At 40.2% G+C, this 26,880-nt stretch overlaps 1 protein-coding gene across 1 annotated transcript in view; it reads right to left on the minus strand.

The window, feature by feature from the left end:
- The window catches only part of CCDC192 (coiled-coil domain containing 192), a 228,412-nt gene that overhangs the window by 55,684 nt on the left and 145,848 nt on the right, over positions 1 to 26,880 (minus strand). Inside the window, exon 6 of the mRNA XM_070793222.1 lies at positions 10,621 to 10,753. Coding sequence (XP_070649323.1) covers positions 10,621 to 10,753 — 133 coding nt within the window. The remainder of the gene's footprint in view (positions 1 to 10,620; positions 10,754 to 26,880) is intronic.

Genomic DNA, 26,880 nt, shown 5'->3' on the forward strand with positions numbered 1-26,880 from the left:
TCAGAATTCCCTGAAACAGGAAGAGGGCTCCCTCTTTATTCACTAGAAATTGCTCAGAAAAAAAAGGGACCTTTGTAAAATGCTGAGGCTGTCATCCTTGTGGGGCAGATGTTCTAACAGTCTGCCCAGGTTGAAATGACAGCTTGTCACGGCAGGACTTCAGGTCTTCCTGGAAAATCACACGGACATTCTCTGATCATTTCTGGGATTAAGGAAAGCATCTGCAGAAGAGCAGTGGTGTTTTCAGATCTTGTAGGCACTGATTAGTATGCCAGCATGATGAACACTCTTCTCCTGGATCCAATCCATATTAAACAAATCAGGAATAATATTGTTCCTCTTTCTTTTCTCTTAGTTCTATGTTCTTTGTCCAGTATCAAATTGTGGTTTAATTTGATTGGAAAAAATTAAAGGTGTAATAGGGTAATAATCTGTTCCAAGGTAGTATATCTTTAATAACAAATATTCTTCCAGACTACTACATTGCATGTAGGTATCTAATGTATGCATAAGAACATAAACCTAACACAGTCCCACTGACCAGAAAGAAATCCCATGTCTTCAAACAGAAGTTTCCCACCTGTCTGCTATAGTCTGGTCCTGTGCATCTTTTCTAACTTTGATCTCATGAGGTCAAGCTCCCCTCACACCCCTCATTCCTCCAAATTTATACATATGACTGATGTAGCCGGCCTGTAACTTCACCCTTCTATCAGGAAACATTGAGTCATTAAATAAAATAGCATTGTGGTTTCTGGGGAATACACGAGAGAACATTTTTCACTTTTTCTACTTTGGCACCAAGAGTTTTTTGTAGCAGGAACAGCTGCACCAGTATCTATAGCTGACTGACAATTGTTTGCAACCTCAAGCTCTCCAATTCATCTTGTGTTGACAAATCTCCATCTGCTTTGTTTGACAAAGGAGTGCTCAAAATTTCTCTGTACATTTCTAATTTCTTGGAAGGACGTATCTTCCTTCTCCGCTCTGGTCTGGGTTTTCTTTCTTTCTTTCTTTTTAAAGCAGTATTTCTAAAACAGCACATTCTCTTCTGGTGATCATAACAGTTTCCAAGGTTAACTAGGAAACCTTTGAAATTGATCAAGCTCTAATTCCCATGTGCCTTGTCTGACATTTAGCTGGTGCTTGCCCTTTCATCCAAACTCTCTGGATACAGGAGCCAGGAGACTTAAAAAAAAAAAAATAATAATAAAGCTATTCCTAAGGGATAGACAGAAGGAAGGGAGCACCATTTCCTGATAATAGTATAATTCCAAAATTAGTCTCAGAAACAAAGGAGGGAGGGGGCCTTGACATCATTGAATTCCCACAGCTGGTATAGCTAGCAAATACTGGCTGTCACCCAAAAATTTCAGAATGAATCTTCTTACCCTTTGTTAATTATAAAATAAATAGATTTCCAGACTTTTTGCAAGGAAGGGCTTGAATATGCAGTTTGAAAATGATAGGGAGAGAAAGAAGAGAAATTTTGTACTTTCCTCACAAGATAAAACTGATCTTCAGTTCATGGCTATCTTCGCCAAGTTTATGAACTTTACCTAAAATAGATTAAAGGGGACAGTGAGAGGTTTGTTGTTTTGTTTTGGTTTTCTGTCCAGAAACTTTTTGCATCTTCTCTCTGGTAATATCCTCTAGTCCTTGACCTTTGGCACATGACCCAGATGTGGCCTTTGATAAAATCCTGTTGTCTTAGGTGCAGCAGGTGATGCATGGATAACATTGTGGTACAACTATAGTCAATCACATGTCTTCCTTGAGATTTCTGTATCGAATCTGTGAGAAATAAGTTGTATTCCCTTTGTCATCAGTTAGTTGCTTAGTTGTGTCCGACTCTGCAACCCCAAGGACTGTCACCCGCCAGGCTCCTCTGTCCTTGGGATTTCCCAGGCAGGAATACTGGAGTGGGTTGCCATTCTCTCCTCCAGGGGATCTTCCTGACCCAGGGATTGAACTCAGGTCTCCTGTGTTGGCAGGTGAGTTCTTTACCACTGAGTGGGGAAGACTTCTGTTCCCTTTAGTTCAGTACAAATTAAGGTTCTTTGGTTGCAAGTATAAGCCTAAGCAGACTGCTTTAAGCAAAAAAAGAAGTTTATAGGAAGGATATGAGAAAGCTCTCAAATATTGAAGGAATGCTTAACAACCCAACCTTGTGAAGTTTGTCAAATATCAGAAGCTCAGAGACAATTTCTTCAGGGAGCAGGGCCAGACCTACAGGGTGAATTAACTCTAGCTTTTTTCTGCCCTTCTTCATTCAACTCAGTTCAAGATTCACATTCCTGAAAAAAAAGCAAGTGTCATTGGCTCAGTTGGTCACAGGCCTTTCCCTGGGTCAAGTAGGAAAGGGACAGTGTGACTGACAGTCCCAACAGACCACAGAGAACAGGAGAGGCATAGTTCCCCAAAGGAAAACCATGCTCCTGTTACTAAAAGAAAGGGATGTTGTTCTGAGCAGGCAAAAACTGATGTTCACTAAAGATTGACAAGTCAAGACAGCCAGAGGATCTTTCCTGATCTGTGCCTGCAAGAGGTCAGATGGGGTCAAAGAAGACTCCAGAAGCTCTGCTCAGCCTCACTGCCAGCCTTCAGTTCGGTTCAGTTCAGTCACTCAGTCGTGTCCGACTCTTTGAGACCCCATGAATTGCAGCACTCCAGGCCTCCCTGTCCATCACCATCTCCCAGAGTTCACTCAAACTCACGTCCATCAAGTCGGTCCAGACATCTCATCCTCTGTCGTCCTCTTTTCCTCCTGCCCCCAATCCCTCCCAGCATCAGAGTCTTTTCCAGTGAGTCAACTCTTCGCATGAGGTGGCCAAAGTACTGGAGTTTCAGCTTTAGCATCAGTCCTTCCAAAGAAATCCCAGGGCTGATCTCCTTTAGAATGGACTGGTTGGATCTCCTTGCAGTCTAAGGGACTCACAAGAGTCTTCTCCAACACCACAGTTCAAAAGCATCAATTCTTCGGTGATCAGTTTTCTTCACAGTCCAACTCTCGCATCCATACATGACCGCAGGAAAAACCATAGCCTTGACTAGACGGACCTTTGTTGGCAAAGTAATGTCTCTGCTTTTCAATATGCTATTTAGGTTGGTCATAACTTTTCTTCCAAAGAGTAAGTGTCTTTTGATTTCATGGCTGCAGTCGCCATCTGCAGTGATTTTTAGAGCCCCCCCAAAATAAAGTCTGACATTGTTTCCCCATGTATTTCCCATGAAGTGATGGGACCAGATGCCATGATCTTCGTTTTCTGAATGTTGAGCTTTAAGCCAACTTTTGACTCTCCTCTTTCACTTTCATCAAGAGGCTTTTAAGGCCTCTTCACTTTCTGCCATAAGGGTGGTGTCATCTGCATATCTGAGGTTATTGATATTTCTCCCGGCAATCTTGATTCCAGCTTGTGCTTCTTCCAGCCCAGCTGCCAGCCTTAGCAGCTCGTAAATTTCTTTTTGGTTAAACTAGTTTCATTTTGGTTTCTGTCACTTGCAACCAACAAAGTCCTGAGTGACGTCTAGTTTTCACATGAGTTATTTTTAGGCCTACAGGTCTCTACAATGTCCTTTTGAAAATTAGAACCACTCCAGATTTGTACATATAGAATAAGAAAGATCTTTAGGGATCTTTGTGCAATAAGATCTCTAAGCTTTTCAGGGACTCCTAGGAAGTTGTTTATCCTTGAGGGAACTTCTGAAATCAATGAGAAGACTTTGGCTTTGGGGTTCTATTCCAGGAAGTGGCTCCATTTCAGGAAGAACTCAGTGGACAAAGGAAGAGGCAGCCTGATGGGTAATCTCTAAATGAGACAAGGGATTATAAAGATAAATATAAGCTATTACCATGAGGTAAATACAAAAAATCCTGAGGGACTTGTTACACTTAGAAAGTACACCTTGAAGTTATTATTCGTATTGTCTCATGGTCCCTACTGTTAATTTCTGGTGGTTATTGGTCTAGGTGTAACATACCCTACCATGGAATAGCTTCTTTAAGGATTCGGTAGGAGTGCTTAAAAGAAAGCTTCTTTCTGCAAATGTAGGGATAATTATGTGGGTGGGGAAATCTCCACCTTTTGTTTCCCTGAGTTCTTGTTCCTTTCCAGCAAGGCAGTAACACCCTTGGCAACAGTAGGGAAGTGCTGGCTGCCTTTTTGTGTTTGACCAAATATCAAACCAAGCTTCATGCAGTCTGATGCCAGGTGGTGAGCAGAGCTTATAACAAAGTCCCAGTGGTTCAAACTGTGAGAACCCAGAGTCCTTGTTACTGTCTTAGGAAATTCTAGGTAGACTGGTAAATAAAAATCTGTGTTCAGTGGTGGAAGAAGTATGTGCAGAACTGTTGGTCAAGTAATTGATTCCTAGTCTGAGGAACACCAGCCTTTCAGAGAGCTGAGAGACAGTAGAAGAGGAGAAGGACTGCATTGTTTAAAAAACCAGACACAAATGGACAGCTATTCAAGACTAGTCTTACTCCAATAAATAGTAACATGACTGGCTCTCTAAAAGCTTGGAATTCTACCAAGGCAAGATTTTATTTAGGCCCAAAGCATTCTCATTAAAACATACTTACACTCGACAGGGTGTTACATCTTTGCAAGGATTGTTTTAATCACTATGTTTTTTTTCTAACTGAGATAAAATTCTCATAACATGAAGTTCACCATGCTAACCGTTTTCAAGTGTACAATTCCGTGGTCCTCCTATATTGACAGTGTTGTGCAAGCATTGTCACTACCTTATTCCAGAACATTTTTATCACCCTCAAATCCCATTTTTCTTAACATCTAGTTGCAATAGGAGTTTTTCTCCCAAGAAGGTTTGGGAAAGGAGTAATAAAAAGGAGAGGGGGTTTGGGTTGTGTGCCTGGGGATGGACATCATGATAAAAGATACTCTTTAGAATGCTGGTTAGAGTTGGCTCTGGGGTTTTGTCAAAGAGATGTATCTCCTGGCTTTCATGATGGTATAGGACAGCAAGTCCTATTCTTAAAATTAATGAGATAGTGTTTAAAAGTAATTTTCAGTTCAGTTCAGTCGCTCAGTTGTGTCTGACTCTTTGCGACCCCATGAATCGCAGCACGCCAGGCCTCCCTGTCCATCACCAACTCCCGGAGTTCACTCAGACTCACATCCGTTGAGTCAGTGATGCCATCCAGCCATCTCATCCTCTGCCGTCCCTTTCTCCTCCTGCCCCCAATCCCTCCCAGCATCAGAGTCTTTTCCAATGAGTCAACTCTTCGCATGAGGGGGCCAAAGTACTGGAGTTTCAGCTATAGCATCATTCCTTCCAAAGAAATCCTAGGGCTGATCTCCTTCAGAATGGACTGGTTGGATCTCCTTGCAGTCCAAGGGACTCTCAAGAGTCTTCTCCAACACCACAGTTCAAAAGCATCAATTCTTTGGCGCTCAGCTTTCTTCACAGTCCAACTCTCACATCCATGCATGACCACAGGAAAAACCATAGCCTTGACTAGCTGCTGCTGCGAAGTCACTTCAGTCGTGTCCGACTCTGTGCAACCCCAGAGACGGCAGCCCACCAGGCTCCCCTGTCCCTGGGATTCTCCAGGCAAGAACAATGGAGTGGGTTGCCATTTCCTTCTCCAATGCATGAAAATGGAAAGGGAAAGTGAAGTCGCTCAGTCATGTCCGACCCTCAGCGACCCCATGGACTGCAGCCCACCAGGCTCCTCCATTCATGGGATTTTCCAGGCAAGAGTACTGGAGTGGGATGCCATTGCCTTCTCCGATGGACCTTTATTGGCAAAGTAATGTCACTGCTTTTGAATATGCTATCTAGGTTGGTCATAACTTTCCTTCCAAGGAGTAAGCGTCTTTTAATTTCATGGCTGCAGTCACCATCTGCAGTGATTTTGGAGCCCAAAAAAGTAAAGTCTGGCACTGTTTCCACTGTTTCCCCATGTATTTCCCATGAAGTGATGGGACCGGATGCCATGATCTCTGTTTTCTGAATGTTGAGCTTTAAGCCAACTTTTTCACTCTCCACTTTCACTTTCATCAAGAGGCTTTTAGTTCCTCTTCACTTTCTGCCATAAGGTAATTTTATGTCACTGAAAAGTCAATCCTGTGACTAGCCTGCCTCAAAAGTGTCTGGCTCTGTTCAGACCCTGAGTCCTCGAGAAGCTTGCCCTGGGATGTACCTGTACTACCTGGGAGTGTCATCATCTTCTTGTTTGACTTGTTCTTTTTTTATTAATTAATTTTCATTGCAGTATAGTTGTCTTACGATGTTGTATTAGTTTCTACAGTACAGCAAAGTGAATCAGCCATATGTATACATGTACCCCCTCTCTTTTTGCATTTATTTCCCACTAGGACACCGCAGAGCACTGAGTAGCATTCCCTGAGCTGTGCAGCAGGTTCTCAGCTTTATACATAGTGTATATATGTCAATCCAAATATCCCAACTCATCCTACCACCCTTGCACTTCCCGCTTGGGGTCCGTGCATTTGTTCTCCACGTCTTTGTCTCTTCTATTTTGCAAATAAGATCATCTATACCAACTTTCTACATTCCACATGTATGCATTAATATATGATGTTTGGTTTGGGAGAGTGTCTTCTTAATGAGAGTAAAACCAAGAAATGACTTAACGTTGACACGGCTTTCAGTGGGACATTGGGAACTTGCCTGTGGGATAGAGACATACGTTATTTGATATACCAGCTGTGCATATTAAGAGAAAATAATGAAAAGGGAAAAAAATCCAGAGGAGTGCATTCCCTTTAGTGTGCTAGCTTGAAATCTACTAACCAGGTCCTGAATGTTCTGGTCAAGGATTCAAGCTTTCATCATAGCAGGTAACTTGATGCTAATGTGCCAGGACTCAACTCACTCACGTCCTTTACAAAGTAATTTTCTGCTCCAAAACCAAAGGAAGCAGATTGACTTGAAATATAGCCTTAGATTTCTGCATACTAATGTTTACCAAAAGATGGACTCAAGCTTTGAATGGGTACAATAGGCATTTCACTGAATTCTGAGAGTAAATTAAACTGTAAGCACTTCAGGTGCCAGCTGTGGGAAAGAGGCAAGGAATCAGCCCTGGACTGTGATTATTTGCACAAAGTGAAAATCAACAAGCAACACTCAGACGGTAAGTAAGTTTCCTGCTGTGCCAGTTTTATAATAAAGGTGTTTTTCTTTTCAGTTGAACTTTCCACTGACTTAAATCATTTATTTCCTTGGAGGTTATTTAAGTATGAAACCAGTGAAATCATTTTTATGTGTTTATGTGTTTAAAAAAAAAAGTTTGGTAGCTCACTGCTCCATCAATTTGAACATGCTTAAAAGTATCCCTAGTATTCTAGGGTATTCCTCTGATCAGAAGAGTTGAATGGCAACGTTTTATATAGTCTTACTTAGAAAATGAACCAAACTGAAAAATTGTGCACATTTGCATAGGAAGAGATTCTAATTTATTTGAACCCATCTCATTAATCTGCTCATTATAACTGTAGGCACTGGCTTGTAACTATAGAAGAGAAGTAGCTTTGTGTTAATGCAGATAACATGTAATTTAGAATCAGGGACTAAAGTCGTGATTTGAGTCCCTTTTTCCCCTCTTGCAATTTCACTTGTTACCATAAAACTGAACTTCAGAGTTGGCAACTACGATGTCACATGATGGAGGCTGCAAGGAGTCTCCTTTCCCAAAGTGGTTCACTCTATTATGGAGTCTGAAGTTGTACCATTGGACATTAATTTCTTGGGTCATGAAGGTCTTTTGTTCATCAAGAAGAATCCACTTAAAAAGTGCAAATACTCATGGATGGGTGATTTGTTAAGCATTTTATGATATTTTAGCTTGATCACTAGCTGAGAGGAGGTTGGACATGTTTCTTTCCTGCAACAGGCTAGCCCTTCCTGTAAGACAGTGACCCAGTGTCTTCTCCCAGTCCAGTCCTGTACTTCTGGGATCCACCAGTCACAACATCCTCCCATCCCACCCTTAGTGCCTTCTGCCCCTTCACCCAATGGTTGGTGCATAACCAAGCTTGTCCAACCATACTTTCCCGCCTCCAGCTACAAACATAGACTCGTGGGCTCGAATAAGCACCCAACCCAAGCCAAGACAAGGTGCCTTCTCATACTTTCCCTAACTAAAGCTGGTAGGAAAACACATGTTTTCTTCTTCTTCTTCTCTGGAGGAGAAATAAGTAGGGCAGCCCTTGGTTGTTGTGGCTATGTTTTCAGTGTTTCCTGACATCCCTCTTGAGGAAATGAAAGTCTCACTGCAGACAGAAGCAGAGAGACACAGAGTTCCCTGATGGGATTTGAGTCCCTGAATCTATGAGACTCGAAGGCTGAGCATGCCCTTTCTTAGTTTGTCTGTGTTTGTGCCAGGAAATCACCCTTTCTTATAATCACGCAGTCATAAACTGTTATGGTTGAGGGTATCTGTCATTTGCAAACAGAGGTCTGAAAAACAAAAACTATCATTTTATTAAAGGACACAAGACTAAGCAGGAAAGGAGTGGTGTTCTGGTCAAGGAATGTGTGTGGGAGGTGGGTCAACCCTAATGGTTTGTGGTTAAATGGGAGCCATTGTGTGTTAAAGTTACCTACATCTTTTCAGACTTTACTTTCAAATCAATTGAGAGGTAGAGCAAGGTGACCAAAGTCTCTGAGAATAAGAGCTCATGTTACTCTGGGGCCACAAGAGCCTTGATAATAATTTCCTGGGCTATTGAACACAGGGTTAGGCTGTTTGGAACCCATAGGAGAGTAAGACTGTGCAAATATATGGTTTAAGAGCTTCAGGCTGTATGTCTATCTACTGACCCAGTTTCTCCAACATATAAGAAAAGCAATACATAGGTTTTATAGGGAGTCAGTACTTTCATCTATAATTAACCTTGGAATACTTGACTTTATTTAAATTTATATCTGTTCATAATACTTTAGTTTTTTTGTTTTTTTTCCTGCACAGGTAATTTTCCCCTGCTTTAGACAGGAATACAGAGACAAAAGTGGACAAAGAAGCAAAGGTGGAATTTAATGTTTTCTAACATCCCCCACAATTGTTATAGTCCTGGTAACCCAGTAGTATCTTAATTTTGACCTATCAAAATATCAAAGGGACAAAATCATCCTTAGATAGCAAAGGACATTATTTTTGTCAAAATGAGAGTAACAAGAATCAGATAACTTGCAATAAAATCTTTTTTCCACTAGATTCAAAGTTCAGTTGAGAAATTGAGAACTTCTCTCAGATGAGCAGGAAAATTTTCTCCAGCATCCTGTGCAATCATTGTCAACTTCCTATCATGCAACTGATTTGAAATCTGGCTATGATGCCTTAGAATAAAGACTTTTAAATGGATAATATTCTCTAATGGGTTTTACTCATTTAGGTTTCATGGTGGTAAAAGCAAATTAAGCTATATTGTTCTGTGGAAAGAGAAAACCATGTGTTTCAAGGTGATGGTGTCACATGCCATTTCCATCTAGGGAAAGTGCTATTCAAAACTGAAAATTAAAACCAAACTCATATTAAACACTTTCCCATACTGTCAGGATGCTGGGAGTGTCTCACTTTCTACAGCCACCACATCACCTACTTCCTCCTCCTCCACTATTTCCACGTTCCTCCTCTTTTTCCATAATTATTTATGAGTAATAGAGGAAGTGAGAGTAAGAACAATTGCATGTTCCTGGCTTTGCAAGAGTGCCGCACATCAAAGGAAGACATTCGTCCCAGGGAACCATAGTTTTGCAGGAGATCCACCAGGCAGAGTGAGATCTGCTCTGGGTGCAGAGAAATTGCCTCACTGCACCAAAGCTGCATAAGCACCCTGGGGTGACTGCCCAGGCGTGGCCACACACATCTAACCTGGGGCCAGGTAGCTTGCGCTTATTCTTGTGGAATCCGTAAATGTACTAATACCTGCTTCAGAGGTTATTCTGAGAATTAAATACACATGAGATGCTTAACAAAATGCCTGGTGTGTCGTATCAAATGTTAATTCATATTATTGCTGATGATGACAATCTGAGGGTCTCTGCCCCCTCCAAGTGTGTTTGTCATCTCTGAGAGAAGACTTTAAAGCATCCATACCAGAGTGGCTATTAACTTTTTCGGAACCACCCAGATTTCACCCTCAGCCCATCTTCCCTGCTTATTTCTGGCTGGTTAGCCTGTTGTTAAAACATTTCTTTTTCTTCCCATGCCCGTCTTGGCCTATCAGCCTGTCTCCACTTTCAGACAAGCCCTTCTCCTTGCCCCACTTCAGAGACCCACCCCTGGGAGCCTCCGGTCTTCCTCCCTGGGCCCTGTGTTTTCCTCACTGCCACCCAGCAAGACACTGATCAGATGTCTCACTCTATTCTTCAGCCCCCAGAGACTTTCCTTGAAGGAACTGCTTATTCATTCCCTGCTTTTCTCACAGCGGAAGCACACCCCGCCTGGAGCTCGCAGTTTGTGTATGTCTCTAATCAAGCAGAATGGAGATCAGGCCCGGCCAGCATGCAGCTGGCCCAGTGCGCTGCCTGGCACTGTGGCCTTGCTCTCTGCTTTGTTGCCAGGGAAGCTATATGCATCACCCAGGGCCCAGGGCCGGTGTGTAACTGTCACGTGGTAATACTGACCTCTAGGGGCTAGCTTTCCTTCACATAGAGTCTTGATCTTCTCATTGAGTTCCAGGACTGTGATGGCAGCCTCTTGCTTAGCTGTTGCCAAATCAGTCTGTAGCTTTTTCAGTTTCCTTTTGTGCTTTAGTTTCTTAAAAAAAAAAAAAAAACAGTTTCCATCACTAGAGACAGATGCATCAAAGGAAGAAAAAGAACTAATGATGTCTGAACAAACGTAGCCTTTAAAGGCCAGCTAAAAGAAAGAGCTCCGTGTTCACCTAGACCAAGTCCTGTTTGAGGTCCATGCTCTCCTGTCAGAGCACTGAAACCACCAACAGTAAAAGTCTGCTCTCTGCATCATAGTATCTTTCACCCTACTGAAGGGTTTTATCTGGATCTGAACCTGTGTGTTGGCTGCTTATATAGAGAGGCAGTTAGAAAAGAACTCTAGTTGGCAGTCTGCATTTTATCATTGAAGTGCCAACACTGAAAAGCACCTGATTTTTTTTTCCTAGTCATTTTACCATTGAAGTGCCAACACCAAAAAGCATCTGTTTTTTTTTTTTTTTTTCCTCGTCTATAAGTAGCCTCACAGGAAATAGTCATAGCCTTGATTCTCTTGTCATTTTCACCTTAGAGTTTGCATCCAAATAAACTCTAAAGCATTTCCATGAAATATTGATGTTTATAGATATTTACTATGGTATCTATATAGAGAAAGTGGTCAGGGATAAGAATATTTTTCAAGAAATTGAAATAGCAAGGACAGGAATTCCTTACTATAAAATAATCTGATTTGTGACATTGAAACCTTTGAAGAAACTACATTAAGAAGTTGTTATATAACCAAAGGATTCCCGTTGAGACTGTATGACTAGGAAACTCCACTTAGGGTTCTCAAAATGGATTGATTTGTCAAAATTGCATTTCTCTGCGATTACAGAGAATCTGTTGTGAAAAGTGCTGTGTTGGCATTTTTGTGGTGCTGCCTTTCCAGTGAAAAGCTCACCTTGCCAAGTCTTTGTGGGCTGGTGGTAATTAGGAAGCCCAGAAAATAAACGGCTAACATTTCTTATCGGACATAAATCTTGAGATAGTTAGAGTAATGGTTTTTGCTCATCAGGGAAGACAGTGTTCCCGGATCTTTAAAAAGAGTAGACTCAAGCAGCAGGAGATCACTCTTTGTTTTGAGAGTAAAGCCAATAAAATCAGTTTATCAAAGATAGGATTAGATAGTCATAGACCTCAAGATTAGGACTTCCTGGAAGCTTAATGAATGGCATATGAACTGATAAAAGAAAATGCATCATTCAAAGGAGAATGGTAGTCTTGGAACGTCATTGAAGAGCCCTAGAAGAGCGGACGTGGGAAAGTTTGCTCAGTCTGTCCAGGGGAGAGGTGCCCTGAGCCACAGCCATTCTACTAGAGGGGTAGTTAGCATTCATGTGCTCATTTCATAATGCACTAATTATGAAGCATCCTTTTGGTGTAGGACATGGTGCTGGCCAGCTGTTAAAAGTGCTGATAAGATCTCTGCTCCGTGTCACTAAGACCTTGCTTTCTTTCTGTGACTCTGTTCACCCAAATCCTTCATAATTTGCGTATTATGCAGCTTAGTTCAGGGAGAAATCAAGCTGATGAAGCAATGTAGATGCCTAAGTATTTGATAGCTGTGTTTCTCACAGTAAATTCAGTTGCCTTGTTACTCTACACCTCCCTCCCTTGTAAGTTGGTTTGCATCAGCTTGTTCAGAGAACCTCAACTCTCCCAAGTCTATGGTGCTCACACCTATGGAGGGACCTTTCCTGATGCTGCTTCAAGACCAGTTCCCTGCTCAGATTTTTCACATTTCCTTTTACCATTTAGAACTTTGGGGGATGGCAAGTGGGAGGTACGGTGTAGAAAGGAAGTTTTCTTTTCTGTAAGAAAAGAAAGTGGAGAGAAGGAGGGAAAGAATGGTAGGAGGAATTCAGAAAAGAGTGCTAATGAAAGTATCAAAAAAGAACTGAATAATATACATGCTCAAGTGTCAGGAATTCAGTGTACTGATAAGCACTGTTTACAGTGCTCTTAAATGTGTAAGAAAGTAAGAGGGGTTGATGGATGGATCAAGAAACTGATAGATAAGTGATAAATTGAAGATAACACAGTGTCAATTGTAGTGTCTAGCTATGAAGAATATGGGTGTTTACTATAAAATTACATCAACTGTTCTGTATGCTTGGAATTTTACATAATAAAACTTGGGGAGGAGAAATAACTAAGGATTCTGTTTCCTTACATTGTCCCTCCCTTAATTCTTAATAGATGGTATTCAAATTCTGAAATTATGTCACAACTATTCATGGGCAGATAAGTATCCTTCCAGAAACTTTTCTCAAAGTGGGCATTGACACTAAATAAAGCAAAAATAAATGCAAGTTAGTGAGAACTGATGGCTGATCACTAGGAGCTGGTATGGTGTCACCAAGAAAAAGCTTTGGCAAGCTACATTTCCATTCTGACGGGATGGCCTGATGGACAGCATGCAGGAACTCAGTGAAAAGAGACAGTTCTCCTCAAAATCACTTAAAATTTTCAGTTTTCCAGTTAGACAACTCTTTAAAAAAAAAATTCATTTCCAGACCACCTTTTTGTTGTTCTCTTATGATGATTATATATTTTCTGTCTCTTATTATTGTTATAATGTCTATATATTTGCCTTATGATCTGAGAAAGAAACTGAGGATATTTAGTTTGGAGAAGACCGTATATCAGGGAATTATGATGGTTGACTTCAGTTATCTAAGGGGCTATTCAAGACAAGAGGAAGTTGAGTCAAACAGTATTGTTCCAGAGATAGTGTATGGAACAATGGATAGAAAACATGAGCAGGCAGATTTTGGCACAGCATGAGAAAGCACCCTCCAACAGTTAGAGCTTATATCCATAGCAAGATAGGATATGTTCTAGCAAAGGCCTCCTGCTCTGGGCACGATCAAGCAGAATCAGGATGAACATCTTCAGGCAGGCCCATGGTAACCTCTGGGGCCTGGGTCAAGAGGTAATTGGAGGTCTGACTCAGCCCCAGCTCCATCTGCCCCTAGCTGCCACCAGTCCTCCTGGGGCACAGCACTTGGATGAATGGACACCTCAGCCTGCGTAAGTCTCTAAGGTGAATACAGCTGTCAGGGACACTTAAGAGATAATTGTGGTATTTGTGAGATGTTGGTTAAGAAGGCCAAGAAGGCTGGTGGGTCCCCCAGAATTCAAGAATTATGTGACTCAAAACATGTAACATTATTATTTAGCTGTAAAAGAAAGGGAAGAGGGAATTTCAATTAAAAGTTGAATAAAGGACCCAGATTGGTTGCTTAAGATTTCTAGTGGAATCTTTTGGTTATTCAGATAAATTTTAAAATGGTTTAGCGTTGTTGTCTTTTTTTCTTTTATCCAGACAGAACTACTGTATGCTATTAATTCATAGCTTGAACTAAGCCCTTTGGGCATTTCTGAAAATTCAGTTTGCCAACATGTTTTTTATTAGTCATAGACATCAAATGATTTCAGTAACAATAATATTTTCCTTTGCTTTTTTGGCATTCTCTAGCCAGGCAACCCAAGTGTTGTACTTGAATCTACTACACTCTGTTATGGTCTCCCTAGTAACTAGGAGCTCCCCTCGGTGATTACTGAAAGGATAGGAAGGCTTTATAGCTTAGAGGTAAATTCCTATTACCTTGCTCTTTTCCTACTTCTCCTACAGGGTGGACAGAGGGAGGAAATCATGTATTTGTGCAGTGTTTTGAAAAGGAAATATTTATCCATATCACATTGCTGAATAGCTTACATTATACCAAGTCAATGGGATTTAGGAATAATCAGGGAACTATTTATAGAAGAGTTACAACACAGAGTTGCCAGCACGGTTTAAAATTTCTTAGTCTTTCCACACACTTCGAATCATGGCCTTGAATTCTAAAGCTGGACCTTGTCAATTCTTGGCCATGAGAAATTAGGCCAGACATGACATCGCCAGACCTTAGATGCCATTTCACAGAGTTGGTGGGGATTAAATGACACAGCACATAGATGACAGTGCCCAATGCTATGCTTGTAATGAAGTGGAATGTCTGTCTGGTTTTTGTCATTATTCCTTGAAACATACCAAGGATAGTCTAAACTAGCCACTAAAACGCTAAGGATCTTCTCTAAAGATACTCTGTCACACTTTACAAAAAATATACTTCAGTGAAAGCAAGACTTGTGTCTTGTCTTTCTTCTCTTCCTTTTTCTTCCTCTAAATTAAGTTTTCTGCATGATTGCATTGATCTCTTCCTCACCTTGTGTGGGTAGACAAAACTTAATGCCCTGAAACAGACACGCAAATAGCTTTGATCCAATCTCCTGCCAGAGCTGGCCTGATGCCTAGGTATAGTAGGTGGCTGCCTTCCTGGAAAGATATGAGGGTACTTTAAAGCCTGACCTGTTGCTTCCCATGGAATCTCTGTTTTGGGCCTGCCAGAGCATAGCTTCTTCCCACTTTGAAATCTACCCCATGCAACCCACCTTTATTCACTTAGAGGGCAGATGTAACAGATGGGCTTTATCTTCAGGTGGCCACTAATAAAATGCTTGCTACCAAGAACATATAAGAGAATGATCTGAATGCAGAAGGTATAGGTAGGTTTCTCTTTTCATTTCTCTTCTAATAACCCATCATTAAGAATGCAACTATTAAAAATGATAGTAGCATTTGGATATAACTCAGTTTAAAAATCAATTTCACATCTCTTATTTTGTTTTGTATTTATACTTCCTCAGGTGAGTATTTTAAAAGTTCAAGAGTGATAAATATGTGCCATGTATGTTTCTTCCTACTCTATGGCAAGCCTTTCACTTGGGGATTCTTTCACACTGGGTTGCATATATGGCTTCTTAATCCTTAACCTGCACTTCCAACAGCACTGCTCATTGATGAAACCTAATTGTCATCTCTATTAGTGTCTCTGTTTTGTAGGTGAGAAAGCTGAGGTCTCAGAGAGCTTGAGTAGAGCTAATCATGCCCTCTTAGTAAGGAAGTAGCTAAACTGACTAGAACCAAGGTCTTTTGATTCCAGATGCTGATTTTCCTTTTCAATGCTAACATGAAGCTTCACTAATCAGGAGCACCATTAATTTGTTAGGTTTGTAAAGGTGACCTTAGATAGTCACAGTGAGTAGAAGAAGAAAGGCAGTATAACAGACTTGGTAATAAAAGAGTAGCACTGAAGTGTGATGGCAAGGCCTTTATAGCATGGGTTGCCATGGTATCTTTTGAGAACCTTGTGAAATAAAGGAAAGATTTGATGAACCCTGCTGCTGCTGCTGCTGCTGCTGCTGCTGCTAAATCGCTTCAGTGGTGTCTGACTCTGCGCGACCCCATGGACTGCAGCCTACCAGGCTTCTCCATCCATGGGATTCTCCAGGCAAGAACACTGGAGTGGGTTGCCATTTCCTTCTCCAATGCATGAAAGTGGAAAGTGAAAGTGAAGTTGCTCAGTCGTGTCTGACTCTTAGCGACCCCATGGACTGCAGCCTACCAGGCTCCTCCATCCACGGGATTTTCCGGGCAACAGTACTGGAGTGGTGTGCCATTGCCTTCTCCTTGATGAACCCTACTAAGGACTATCTGTGTTGGATGTTGTTCTTAGCCCTCCTAGTGATTCTCATCAGTGTGTCCTAAATTGACCCTGAAGATTGTGATCATTATGTTCTGTTGATTTATCTGAAGTGACAAAGGGTGAATCAGATGAATCTTTCTTACAAAATACTTTTAATGAAAGATAAATCACAAATGCAAAGTGTAATTTAGTCTTATTTCATTTGCAGGGGAACTAGCTTATGCACAAACCCTTAGGCATCATTACAACCTTGACCAAGAGCCAGGCCCCACGTGACCACCTTTATAAAAAGTCAAGAGAGTCAGACATCAGAAATCATAGCTGATACTTTTCAGTTCTTTGCAGTATCCCTCCTTTCTAAGTAGCTTATTTTATGTTACAACATGCTTAGGAATACATTTTAATTTTGTTTCCCATACCCAGAGGGTTTGGAATTTCTAATAAAAAGAAAACAAAACCCCAGTAATTAGACAAAAATCTTGACTCACTACTGGGGAAGAGTTTACCTACAGTTTTAGCCAAGTCTCATTTCTTTCCCTCTAAAAAAATTACTAGAGACAGAGATGGAATTTGCCAGTAGATGTCCTAGTTTCTAGAAATGCTGTAATAAGTGTTTATGTAAGAGAAGGTAAAAATAAATACCAAATAGAGAAAAACTTTATCTTGGCATAAATTCCAATGATAAGGTAGAAATTTTTAACAATAAAATTATCCAAAAGTTGGGATTTGTTTCCCTAAAAGATAGTAAGCTATGCTTCCTGTGGTTTAAAGGTCATTGTTGAGAATGTGCCAGAGAAAAGCTAACACTTACTGATCACCTATATAATATGACACCATGATCAAGTGGGATTTATTCCAGAAATGCAAGGATGGTTCCAAATTTGCAAGTCAATCAGTGTAATACACCACATTAACAAAAGGAAGGATAAAAATCACAAGATCATCTCAATAGACACAGAAAAGTATTCAGCAAAATATAACATTCATTCATGATAAAAGCTTTCCTCCAAGTGGTTTCAGACGGAACATATCTCAACATAATAAAGGCCATTTATGACAAACTCACAGATGACATCATACTCAATGGTGAAAAGCTGAAAGCCTTTCCTCTAAAATCAGGAACAAGACAAGGATGCCCATTCTAACTCTTAGAATTTCTTAAAGTGAGAAGTGTCTAACTTCTGATCATGAAGATTTGAGCCATTGGCTCACCCTCAGTACAATTAAGGAAATCAGGTAGAATCACTGAAACTTAGATGACAGATTTGGGTGCAATAGTTGAAAACAAATGACCCACTTCTAGCATTTTAGAATTACATAAGTAGAAGCAGAGTCAAAGGACATAATTTGCCCAAAGTCACAGCTAATAAAATAGAAAAAATCAAGACTCCAGGCCAGGTTTTCGCACTTTCCATCTCAGTGGTTTTTCCTACTCTATCATGATTTTTTTTTTTTTTTTTTGGCTGTAAGAGCTGAAGGGCCAGGGAATTGGGTGCATGATCAGAACCTGGAACAGTAACCAAGATCCCCAAGTCCTAAGGTCCACTGTCAAAAATAGCAGTCATTGTATAGGCAAAGTGAAAGTGAAGGCGCTCAGTCGAGTCCGACTCTTTGCGACCCCATGGACTGTAGCCTACCAGGCTCCTCTGTCCATGGGATTTTTCCAGGCAAGTACTGGAGTGGGGTGCCATTTCCTTCTCCAGGGGATCTTCCTGACCCAGGGATCAAACCCAGGTCTCCCACACTGTAGACAGATGCTTTACCGTCTGAGCCACCAGGGAAGTCCATTATATAGGCAACTTTCCCTTAAAAGCCTCTTTATACAGAAACACGAAGTACTGGAATCTTGCCATTTTACATGATATATGAGGGTAATTGTATATGATATGAGAGTTACATTTGATAGGAAGAATTTTTAGGTGCTTGAGATCCTGCTAACTTCAAAGAAATAAGCTAGACCAATCAACTTGCTTTCATATAGCATCAGGCTATCTGTACTCAGTCAAACAAATCCATTTCTGAAATTAACGAGTACTGCTTGTACATTCTTTCTTTATGTGAGCCTAACCCTGCCTCAACAGTCTTACCAGTAAACATTAATCAGGCTGACAACTGAGATTTTTGAGGAAGAACCTACAGTGCAATAAATAAGTTTTCATTAGCTGAGCACAGCACAGAACAAAATTGAGCGTTCAGTAGATATCATGAAAAGAAAAAGTAGCCAGCGCTTGCTCAAGCCAAATCTACTTTTGGGCCTTACCATCCGAAATCACACCCTGAGAACAGAGGGAAAAGTGCATCGTCACACCGAACAGAGCCTGCTAGGAAGCTGTGTTTCAGTCCAGCCCTCTTTGGTGACAGAGAAAGCCCAAGGGGCCAAAGCTGTATGTGAAGCAATTTCGGCTTGTCAGCCCCACCTCTACAAGTGTTGGTAGCATTGGCAAAGAGGCGTAATGGAAGAGCACAGAAGCCAGAGGACAGAAAATACAGGTGGTGAAAAAGAATTCCTATATCTGCTTTATGACAGTGCTGCTAATCTCCTCCAACATGATTATAAAAATAATGAAGAGCTTTTTCTCTGCAGTGACTTTGTAATTGGGCAAATACGTGTTTCATTTTCTTGTGCTCAGCACTCCTTTTGAATTGACTAAAGCTGCCTTCTGGGAAAAAAATTGGTAGCTATTGGCCATCTGTGACTTATCTTGAATCATAATGCAAAGGCCTGTGTTTGTGGACTAGAAAATTAAGATCCTGAAGCACCAAATTGCTTATATCATCTTGAAGGGTTTTTCTGTGTGGTAAAGAACCTAATTAAGTTAACCTTCCCAAGAAACATCTCTTTCTTTCAGAAACCCCACTCTTCTCTAAGAGTGGTGAAATTACAGGGAATATAGGCTCCGTGAGGACAACTTAACACATCATAAGGAAATCTAAGTAGAGCAAATGAAATTATCATAAGAGGAGAAATGATTCTCATATAACATGAAATAACTTTATACAATGTTTAAGAGAAATTAGAGAACACACCACAGTAGGAAGTTCTGTGTGATGTGTATTTTCTCCCCATAAAATACAATGTTTTAAAAAGCTGTGGCTTTCTTAATGCAAAATTAAAACAGCTTTACAGCAGAAATTTAAGGTGAAGTGGATTTGACCTCATATAAAAATGTATTAATATTTATAATGTTAAAAGTAAGTGTATGGGTGAATGTTTGTAAATTGCTGAGTGGCATTGTATTGACAGTGCTATGATTATTTTAGGATCTTCATTCTTTATAAGTAGAACCTCTGAGATGGTGATCCTTGTCAGTGAATTATCAAGCAAGGGCTTTACAGTGATATCTATTGGTTGAGTATTCTATGGGTGCAATTAAATAAGCAATTTGTCTAGTCTTTAATTTTTAAATTGCTTTAATCTGGTTTATGTCTGGAAACAAAAATAATTTCATAAACAGTAAGAATCTGAAGTCAAGTTTCTCCCAAAGAAAATCTAAAATTTCCAGTGAGGCTTATTGCAAGCCACGTTTGACAGTTAATTTGACTATGCGCATGTAAATGCATATGGAGAAATCACCAGGAATTAAAGCATTGAGCTTGACTCCTAGCACAAGTCGTGGTTTGTCTTTTCCACTCTTTAACTTGAAATGGAAGATTCTCTTGAATGTTAAATTGGTCAAACAATACAAATTCAAGTGGAGAGAATAAATTAATGAAGCAGTTGTTAGGAAGTGACAACAGAATCAATGATCTTCATTCACATTTGCTGAGACCTAAAAGGTCTCATCGTAATTGCACCCCACTCCAGTACTCTTGCCTGGAAAATCCCATGGATGGAGGAGCCTGGGAGGTTGCAGTTCATGAGGTCACTAAGAGTCAGACACGACTGAGCAACTTCACTTTGACTTTTCACTTTCATGCATTGGAGAAGGAAATGGCAACCCACTCCAGTGTTCTTGCCTGGAGAGTCCTAGGGACGGGGAGCCTGGTGGGCTGCCATCTCTGGGGTTGCACAGAGTTGGACATGACTGAAGCAACTTAGTAGCAGCAGCAGCACAAGGTTTCGTCTAAAACCTCAGGCAGTGTCTAATAGTTCAGTAATTATTGCTCCCTGAGCATTCTCTTTTCTTGATTTTCCTCTTCTCAGTTCCTTCTTAGCTATCCACGATAATAAAGAGGAAGTCACATGTAAAACAAACTCAAAGAGGATACCAGGAGTCACTAAAATTGTGTCCTAGCCTTCAGTTAGAAAAATCGAGTTCCTCAAGAGGCTGTAGGTATGTACAGTTGATGTACATACTCAGTTGCTCAGTCGTGTCTGACTCTTTGTGACCCTTTGGACTGTAGCCCGCCAGGCTCCTCTGTCTATGGGTTTTCCCAGGCAAGAATACTGAAGTGGGTTGCCATGTCCTTCTCCAAGAGATCTTCTTGACTCAGGGATTGAACCCATGTCTCCTGTGTCTCCTGCATTGCAGGCAGTTTCTTTACCTGCTGAGCCATGGGGAAGAGCAATAATATGGTAAAGACTGGTTTGAAGACCATTTGAGGAGTTGGGTATTTTGAGCCAGCTTAATATAGGAACGTTGGGATAAGATTTTTTTTTTTTTTTGGCCACACTGTGTGGCATGGGGAATCTTAGTTACCTGACTAGGGATTGAACCTGTGTCCCCCACACTAGAAGTATGGAGTCTTATCCACTGGACCACCAGGGAAGTCCCTAAACAGTTGATACTCAAATAAATTTCAAACATACTATCTTGATAACTGTAGATATAACCCAGCGATCAAAACTGAAGTGCTTTGGAGTTCATTTGTCCAAGAGCTGCAATGCAAGGTCACTTTGAGGGTATCTTTGCAAAGACATTTTACAGTCCCCTCCTCAATTCTGTTCATATTCTTGATATCTTGTGAATGTGTACTGATGATGCCTGGGTGATAGATGACCTTTTATCTAGTATTGGTGACATTGTAGTCTGTGTATTTGATGACAAGAAAACCCATGCTTCCAATACTGCAACAGAAGTTTTCTTTGCTTTCTCTAGCTAAAACTTTTCAATCTGAGATCATCAGCTTAGTTTCTCCCTTCGGGTTTTTGTGCAGTTTCTGTTCTTGACCACAAGGGCAACCTATCTCATAAACCTTTAAAGAAGACCCCCAAGAAATAGCAGTAGTTTGCCACACCAGAAAACTTCCATACTAAAGGTGTCAGTCCTGCTCTATGAAGGTGACTGAGCGTTTGGGGAAACATTAGGCAATATTTGTAACCTAAATTTAGTTTCACTCCTTATATTCTAGCTGTAATTTTAGTTAAACTTTTTTGGCCTTGTCCTCTATTATTTAGAAAAGCTATCTCGTTCATGTCATGAGGCCACATGTCATAGATGGTGAGATAGGCTATTTGGATTCATGTATAGTTACTTTCAATAGTCCTTAAAACAAAAGTTTAATTTCAGAATCTGATGTATATGAATTAACTTTTATGCATGCAACATGATGTTGCAAAGGCATAACCCACTGAAAGAGGCACTGTGAATAATTATGCAAAGACTCAAGGCGGGGGTTCTGGGGGAAGGTGTGGCAGTGATGGGAACTTTTGCTATGTAGATATTTGCAAGTTTCAGACTGCATACTTTAACAAGTTTAGACAAATGTCTCTGCTGTAAGACAAGTCATCAGGTACAGACTGTTCCTTGCTTTTGTTGGACTCAAGAGTTTGTCTCTCTCATTTCACTCTCTAGCAAGGTACTTCCTCTAATTCCATTAAGAAAGCTAGCAGTGAAAAGATAGCACATGAATCTAAACTTCCAAACGGGAGTCTAAGTAGTCTTAGTCTTGGAGTCCTGTCTGGTAGACCTCTAAGCCTGTTCCCATCAACACACCCTTGTCTGTGAGATAGATAAGGATAATGAATAGGGAGGGGAATGGGTGAACTGGGCTTAAAGCTACTTGCCTCATCTTTTTGTAGAAACTTGTGGTGTCACACTTTCCAGAGTCTGAGATTGATTGTAAGATTTAGGGATAATCAGATGAGATGTTCATCAGCAACAGGTTAAGATTTCTCAAGTTAGACAAATGGTGAGTTGTCTATTCTGGTCCTGACCCAGAAAAACCCACAGGAGCCATATTTGATCAATGCTCCTTTAGACTTGAACTTCCGGGTCATCCTTAGTAATAGTGAGGACAACATTGGCTTCACGGAAGATCACGAGATCTGGAAATGTCATGGCCCCAGAAATGCATTCTTGTGACACCCTGGACTGAATCTGATTCCCCCCCAGCTCACAGTTAAGAATGAATATCAGTCAAGGTTCTGTGAAACTGAAGTTCAGGAGGTTCATAACAAGTAAATACTTCTTGATGATCTAAAAGAATGAATAAGGCCTTCCCTGGTGGTCCAGTGGTTAGCATTTTCAAGGTGCTTTCAAGGCTAAGGATCAGGGTTCAATCCCTGGTCTGGGAACTAAGATCCCACAAGCTGAGTGGTGTGGCCTAAACAGAAAAAGAATGAGTAGATTGAATAATATGCTCTAATTTTGCTCAAATATCATGTGTGGAAGTGAAAACTGACATCTGCTTTCTCTAATTACAACTCTATATGCCTTTTCTAAACTAATAGTATCAATTATTGAGTCACAGATGCACCTGGCTTTTCAACTGAAGGTTTTTTTTTTTCCTTTTAATTGTGGAAAACACACATGGCATAAAATTTATTATTATAACCATTCTAGATGTGCAGCTCAGAAGTGCTAAATATATGTATATCGTTGTGCAACCAATCTCCAGAACCTTTTTATTTAGCAAAACTGAGACTCTTACAACCATTTTCCCCTCCTACTTTCTGTTCCTATGAATTTGACTAAGTGGAATTACACAATATTTGTCTTTTTCTTACTGACTTATTTCACTTAGCATACGTCCTCAAGGTTCATCCATGTTGTAGCATGTGTCAGAATTTCCATCCTCTTAGACTGAATAATATTCCCTAGTACATGTGTATTCAGTTTTGTTTGTCCATTCATCCACTGAAAGACACATGTTGGGCACCTCTTGACTCTTACGTGGAAGACATTTCTTGAAATAGCCATCATAGTAGTACAGTAATTACACTACTTGTCTTTCCTAGATAAGCTGAAACTTTTAATTATAAATTGCATGTTCATTTACCAAAAATGTTTACTGTTTGTTGTCAACCAAGAACATTGGTCCCAAAGTAAAAATTCATTTAGAAGCTATCTCATATATTCTTTTCTTTAAATTTTATTTTAATTGGAGGCTAATTACTTCATAATATTGTATATATTCTTAAATGATTTTGGTAAGACAATTTCTATCACAGATGTCTAAATTAGGCATTTCTTTTATGTCAGACATAGGGCCTTGATCCTTTTTTTTTTTATCTAAAGGAAAGATCACTAGTACTCCCAATATGACTTACAACTGTTAGGAAATGCAAAACCCCACTGACAGACAAAGAGGCCTGGGATCACCAAGCAGATATAGCTCAAGAATGCAGTAACCTAAGAAATAGGTAAATTTTGATAGTGATTGTTAGAAAAGAAGTTCAGAAGAACAGATGCTTATCAGACAAGCTAATTTAGTGATGAGCCTCTCTGTTTCATCTGCCCTTTTGAAAAGGGGCTGTTAGGGCTTCCCTTTCTGCTCTACAGGTTGACATCTACATATCATATATAGCTGAGGAGCTTTCAAAAAAGTACATCAGCTCAAACCTCTCTCCACTTCCACTCAATCAGAATGGGAGACAGTGTGGGTGTGAGGTTGGTAATCTGGTTTTTAAGCTTTCTGGTTGCTTCTGACGGTAACATCTGTGTAGACTGACCAAAGGAAAATCTAAGACAGGATGCTGGCCACAAAGACAGTATGAGTGTCCTACGGACATTTTTGTGCTCATATTCCTGAGGCCAGGCAGTAACGTGAGTTGGGGAATTGGGACAGCCCCAACTACTGTAAGCTGTAGATGGGAAGGTTTCCATGGGGTTCAGTCCACATAACATCTGCTATTTTTTTTTAGTTGACCAGTTTCAGCTGTAGAAAGAAAGGGACTAGTTCCAACCAATTGGAACAAAGGAGTGTCTGGTTTTGGAAATCACGCTACCCTATGGCACTTCACTTAAGGAATTTATGAAGTGCGTTGGCTTCCTTTCTTAGGGTAAATGTGAAGACAGGAAAGTACCAAAGACACCAAGCCATTCAGCGCTCCAGTACTCCCTCCTGCCAGACTTGGAAAAAACACCCCAGTTCTTCGGGTTTCTGAGCTCCCTTGAAACCCTTCGCAAGTTATAAAAGCTAAGGAAAATTCCTGTACCTGCTTTCACACTCATTGCATTGTTCAAAGTTATTTCATCAACTTTCGTAAGCTTCAAAGAAATCTTACAGGAAAATTCTAAGTTCTGTTCCTAAGTCTGTTCACAACACAGTAATCTGAGGTGAGTGCCTGGATACTCATACTCTAATGACACATGGAATTTTTAAAATCACCTCAGGGTTTACATGTGGATGAATGAACTCATCCTGATTAAGTGCTTTGAGCCTCAAATATTCACGGTGAGGTGGGGAACAGATGCTATGAAAAGGACACTTTATGAAAATCTCCTTTTTTCAGTTTAAAAGTTATCATTTGTTTTTCTTTTTTAAAAAGTCCTTCACGATTTTTTTTTAAAGGAAACCGTGCTTCTTAAATCCCTTGATAAACCCAGTGTGCACTTACACTTACACACACACACATACACATATGCATGCGCACAGCAGAAAAGAAAAAGAAACGTCATTTTTGTGGCACAAAATGCATCAAAAATCTTTGCTGGCTAGCCTGATTTTTGTGCATTATTGGGGGTGGGGGTGGGGAATACCATATATGACCTCAAAGTAATTCAGTGAATTCCAGTATATGAAAAGGAGGAAACTTAAACTATCTAAAAAAGACTTAATGTGTGGTATAGTTACTAGATAGTCTATAAACGACTATATAAAATATAGTCATTTGTATTGCTTCTGTTTACTTTTTTCTGTCTGAAACTGGAGTCACACTACATAATTTTAAGGAGAGAAAAAAAGATAACTAGTCTCTTCTCTATTCTTTTCTCAATCTCTTTATTTTCCAATGTGATTGTAATTACTATCTTCTGTGATAGAGTAAATGAGGGAAAAAACTGTAAATTAGATAAGAAATTATACAAGAGGTGGCATTTCTATCAACCTGGGAGAGCCAAAGAGCCTATCAACAAGGGTTGAATGTTTCTCCTGGACTAATCCCAATTTTCCAAGTACATAAGCTACTGGAAAACTTTTTGGTCTAAGACTTTTGAGAACATATTTTTCTGACCAGGTTAAATGTTCCAAAGTAGATAAAAGTTTAAGAAAGAATGAAGCTCATTAGAAAAAGCTGGCTTTCTGAGATCATCAATAATAATTTACTTCCACAAACATTATCTACTAAGTACCAGTCTAAACCAGACGCTGTAGGTGCAAAGATGAAACATCATCTCCTCTCTTCAGAAGCTCTTGTCTTATGAGAGAAACATATACAACAAAGTTTCAATATAAGGTTTGTGACAGAGTATGTATAGGATCCTTTGGGAGTACAGAGGAGGGACCCTTAACCCTGCCTGGAGGGCCAAAGACAGTTGCCTAGAAGATACATTGCCTTAACTGAATCTTTAAAACATGAATAGGAATGAGATAAGTTAGGAAGAAAGGGGTACATAAAAAGGGCATTCCATTATTTACAAGACTGAGGTTCATAAACATTGTCTATATAGAAATCCTCATGAAGTCAAGCTCAAGATATCAAGTTAAAACCATGAAGGACAGGCTGGATTATGGATAATCTGTTATGTCGTTCTGGGAAATTTGGGTTTTATCTTCCAAAGAATGAAAGAATTTTAGGCTTGGACAAATGCAAGCTATAGATCACCCTCATGGCCTGAGGTGAGTAGAATTTTAAGGGAGAATGTGTAGATACAGGGATTTCAGTAGAAAAGCATTTCAGTGGCCCTAATGAACTAAGGAGTAACAGGAAGACAAAAATATTTAGGAAGCAATACTTCAAGTGATTGACTCTGTGTTCCTGGGGTGGTTTGGGGTGGGGGCATTGGTGGAAACAGAAGTATCAAATTCCATAATGCAGTGACTCAGGTGTGATGTCTGACACCCAAACTTTAGCGTTGGTAAGAATTACCTAGTGAGCTTGTTAAAATAGCAATCCAGACTGGATCAAGATGACAGATTGAACCGGGGACACGTTCTTGCCACTCAAGTCATATGGTTAACACAGAAAAATACATTCCAGATATAAAAACACATATAGAAAGTTCCAAATCAGAAAAGTGAAATATCTGGGTCTGAAAACTGCAATGGGAAGTCAAAGCAACTGATCTTCAACAGGAGTGGAAATGAAACAGACATAAACTTTAGGGGTGGGAGTTGTCATTGTCAGTTAGAAATAGTCAAACCTTGTAACGCTTGTGCACAGTAAGGAGCTAGAATGAGGCTCTTCTTCCCTTAAGCTAGAAGGGGCTTTTCAATTGGGAAAAATGGCTAAAGCTACATACCTACCAACTCAGGGACAATGCAAGAATGTAGGAAATGGGTGTCAAAGAGATAGTCTGGAGAAATATGGACC

The sequence above is a fragment of the Bos indicus genome, chromosome 7, assembly GCF_029378745.1.
Source record: "Bos indicus isolate NIAB-ARS_2022 breed Sahiwal x Tharparkar chromosome 7, NIAB-ARS_B.indTharparkar_mat_pri_1.0, whole genome shotgun sequence".
NCBI lineage: Eukaryota > Metazoa > Chordata > Mammalia > Artiodactyla > Bovidae > Bos > Bos indicus.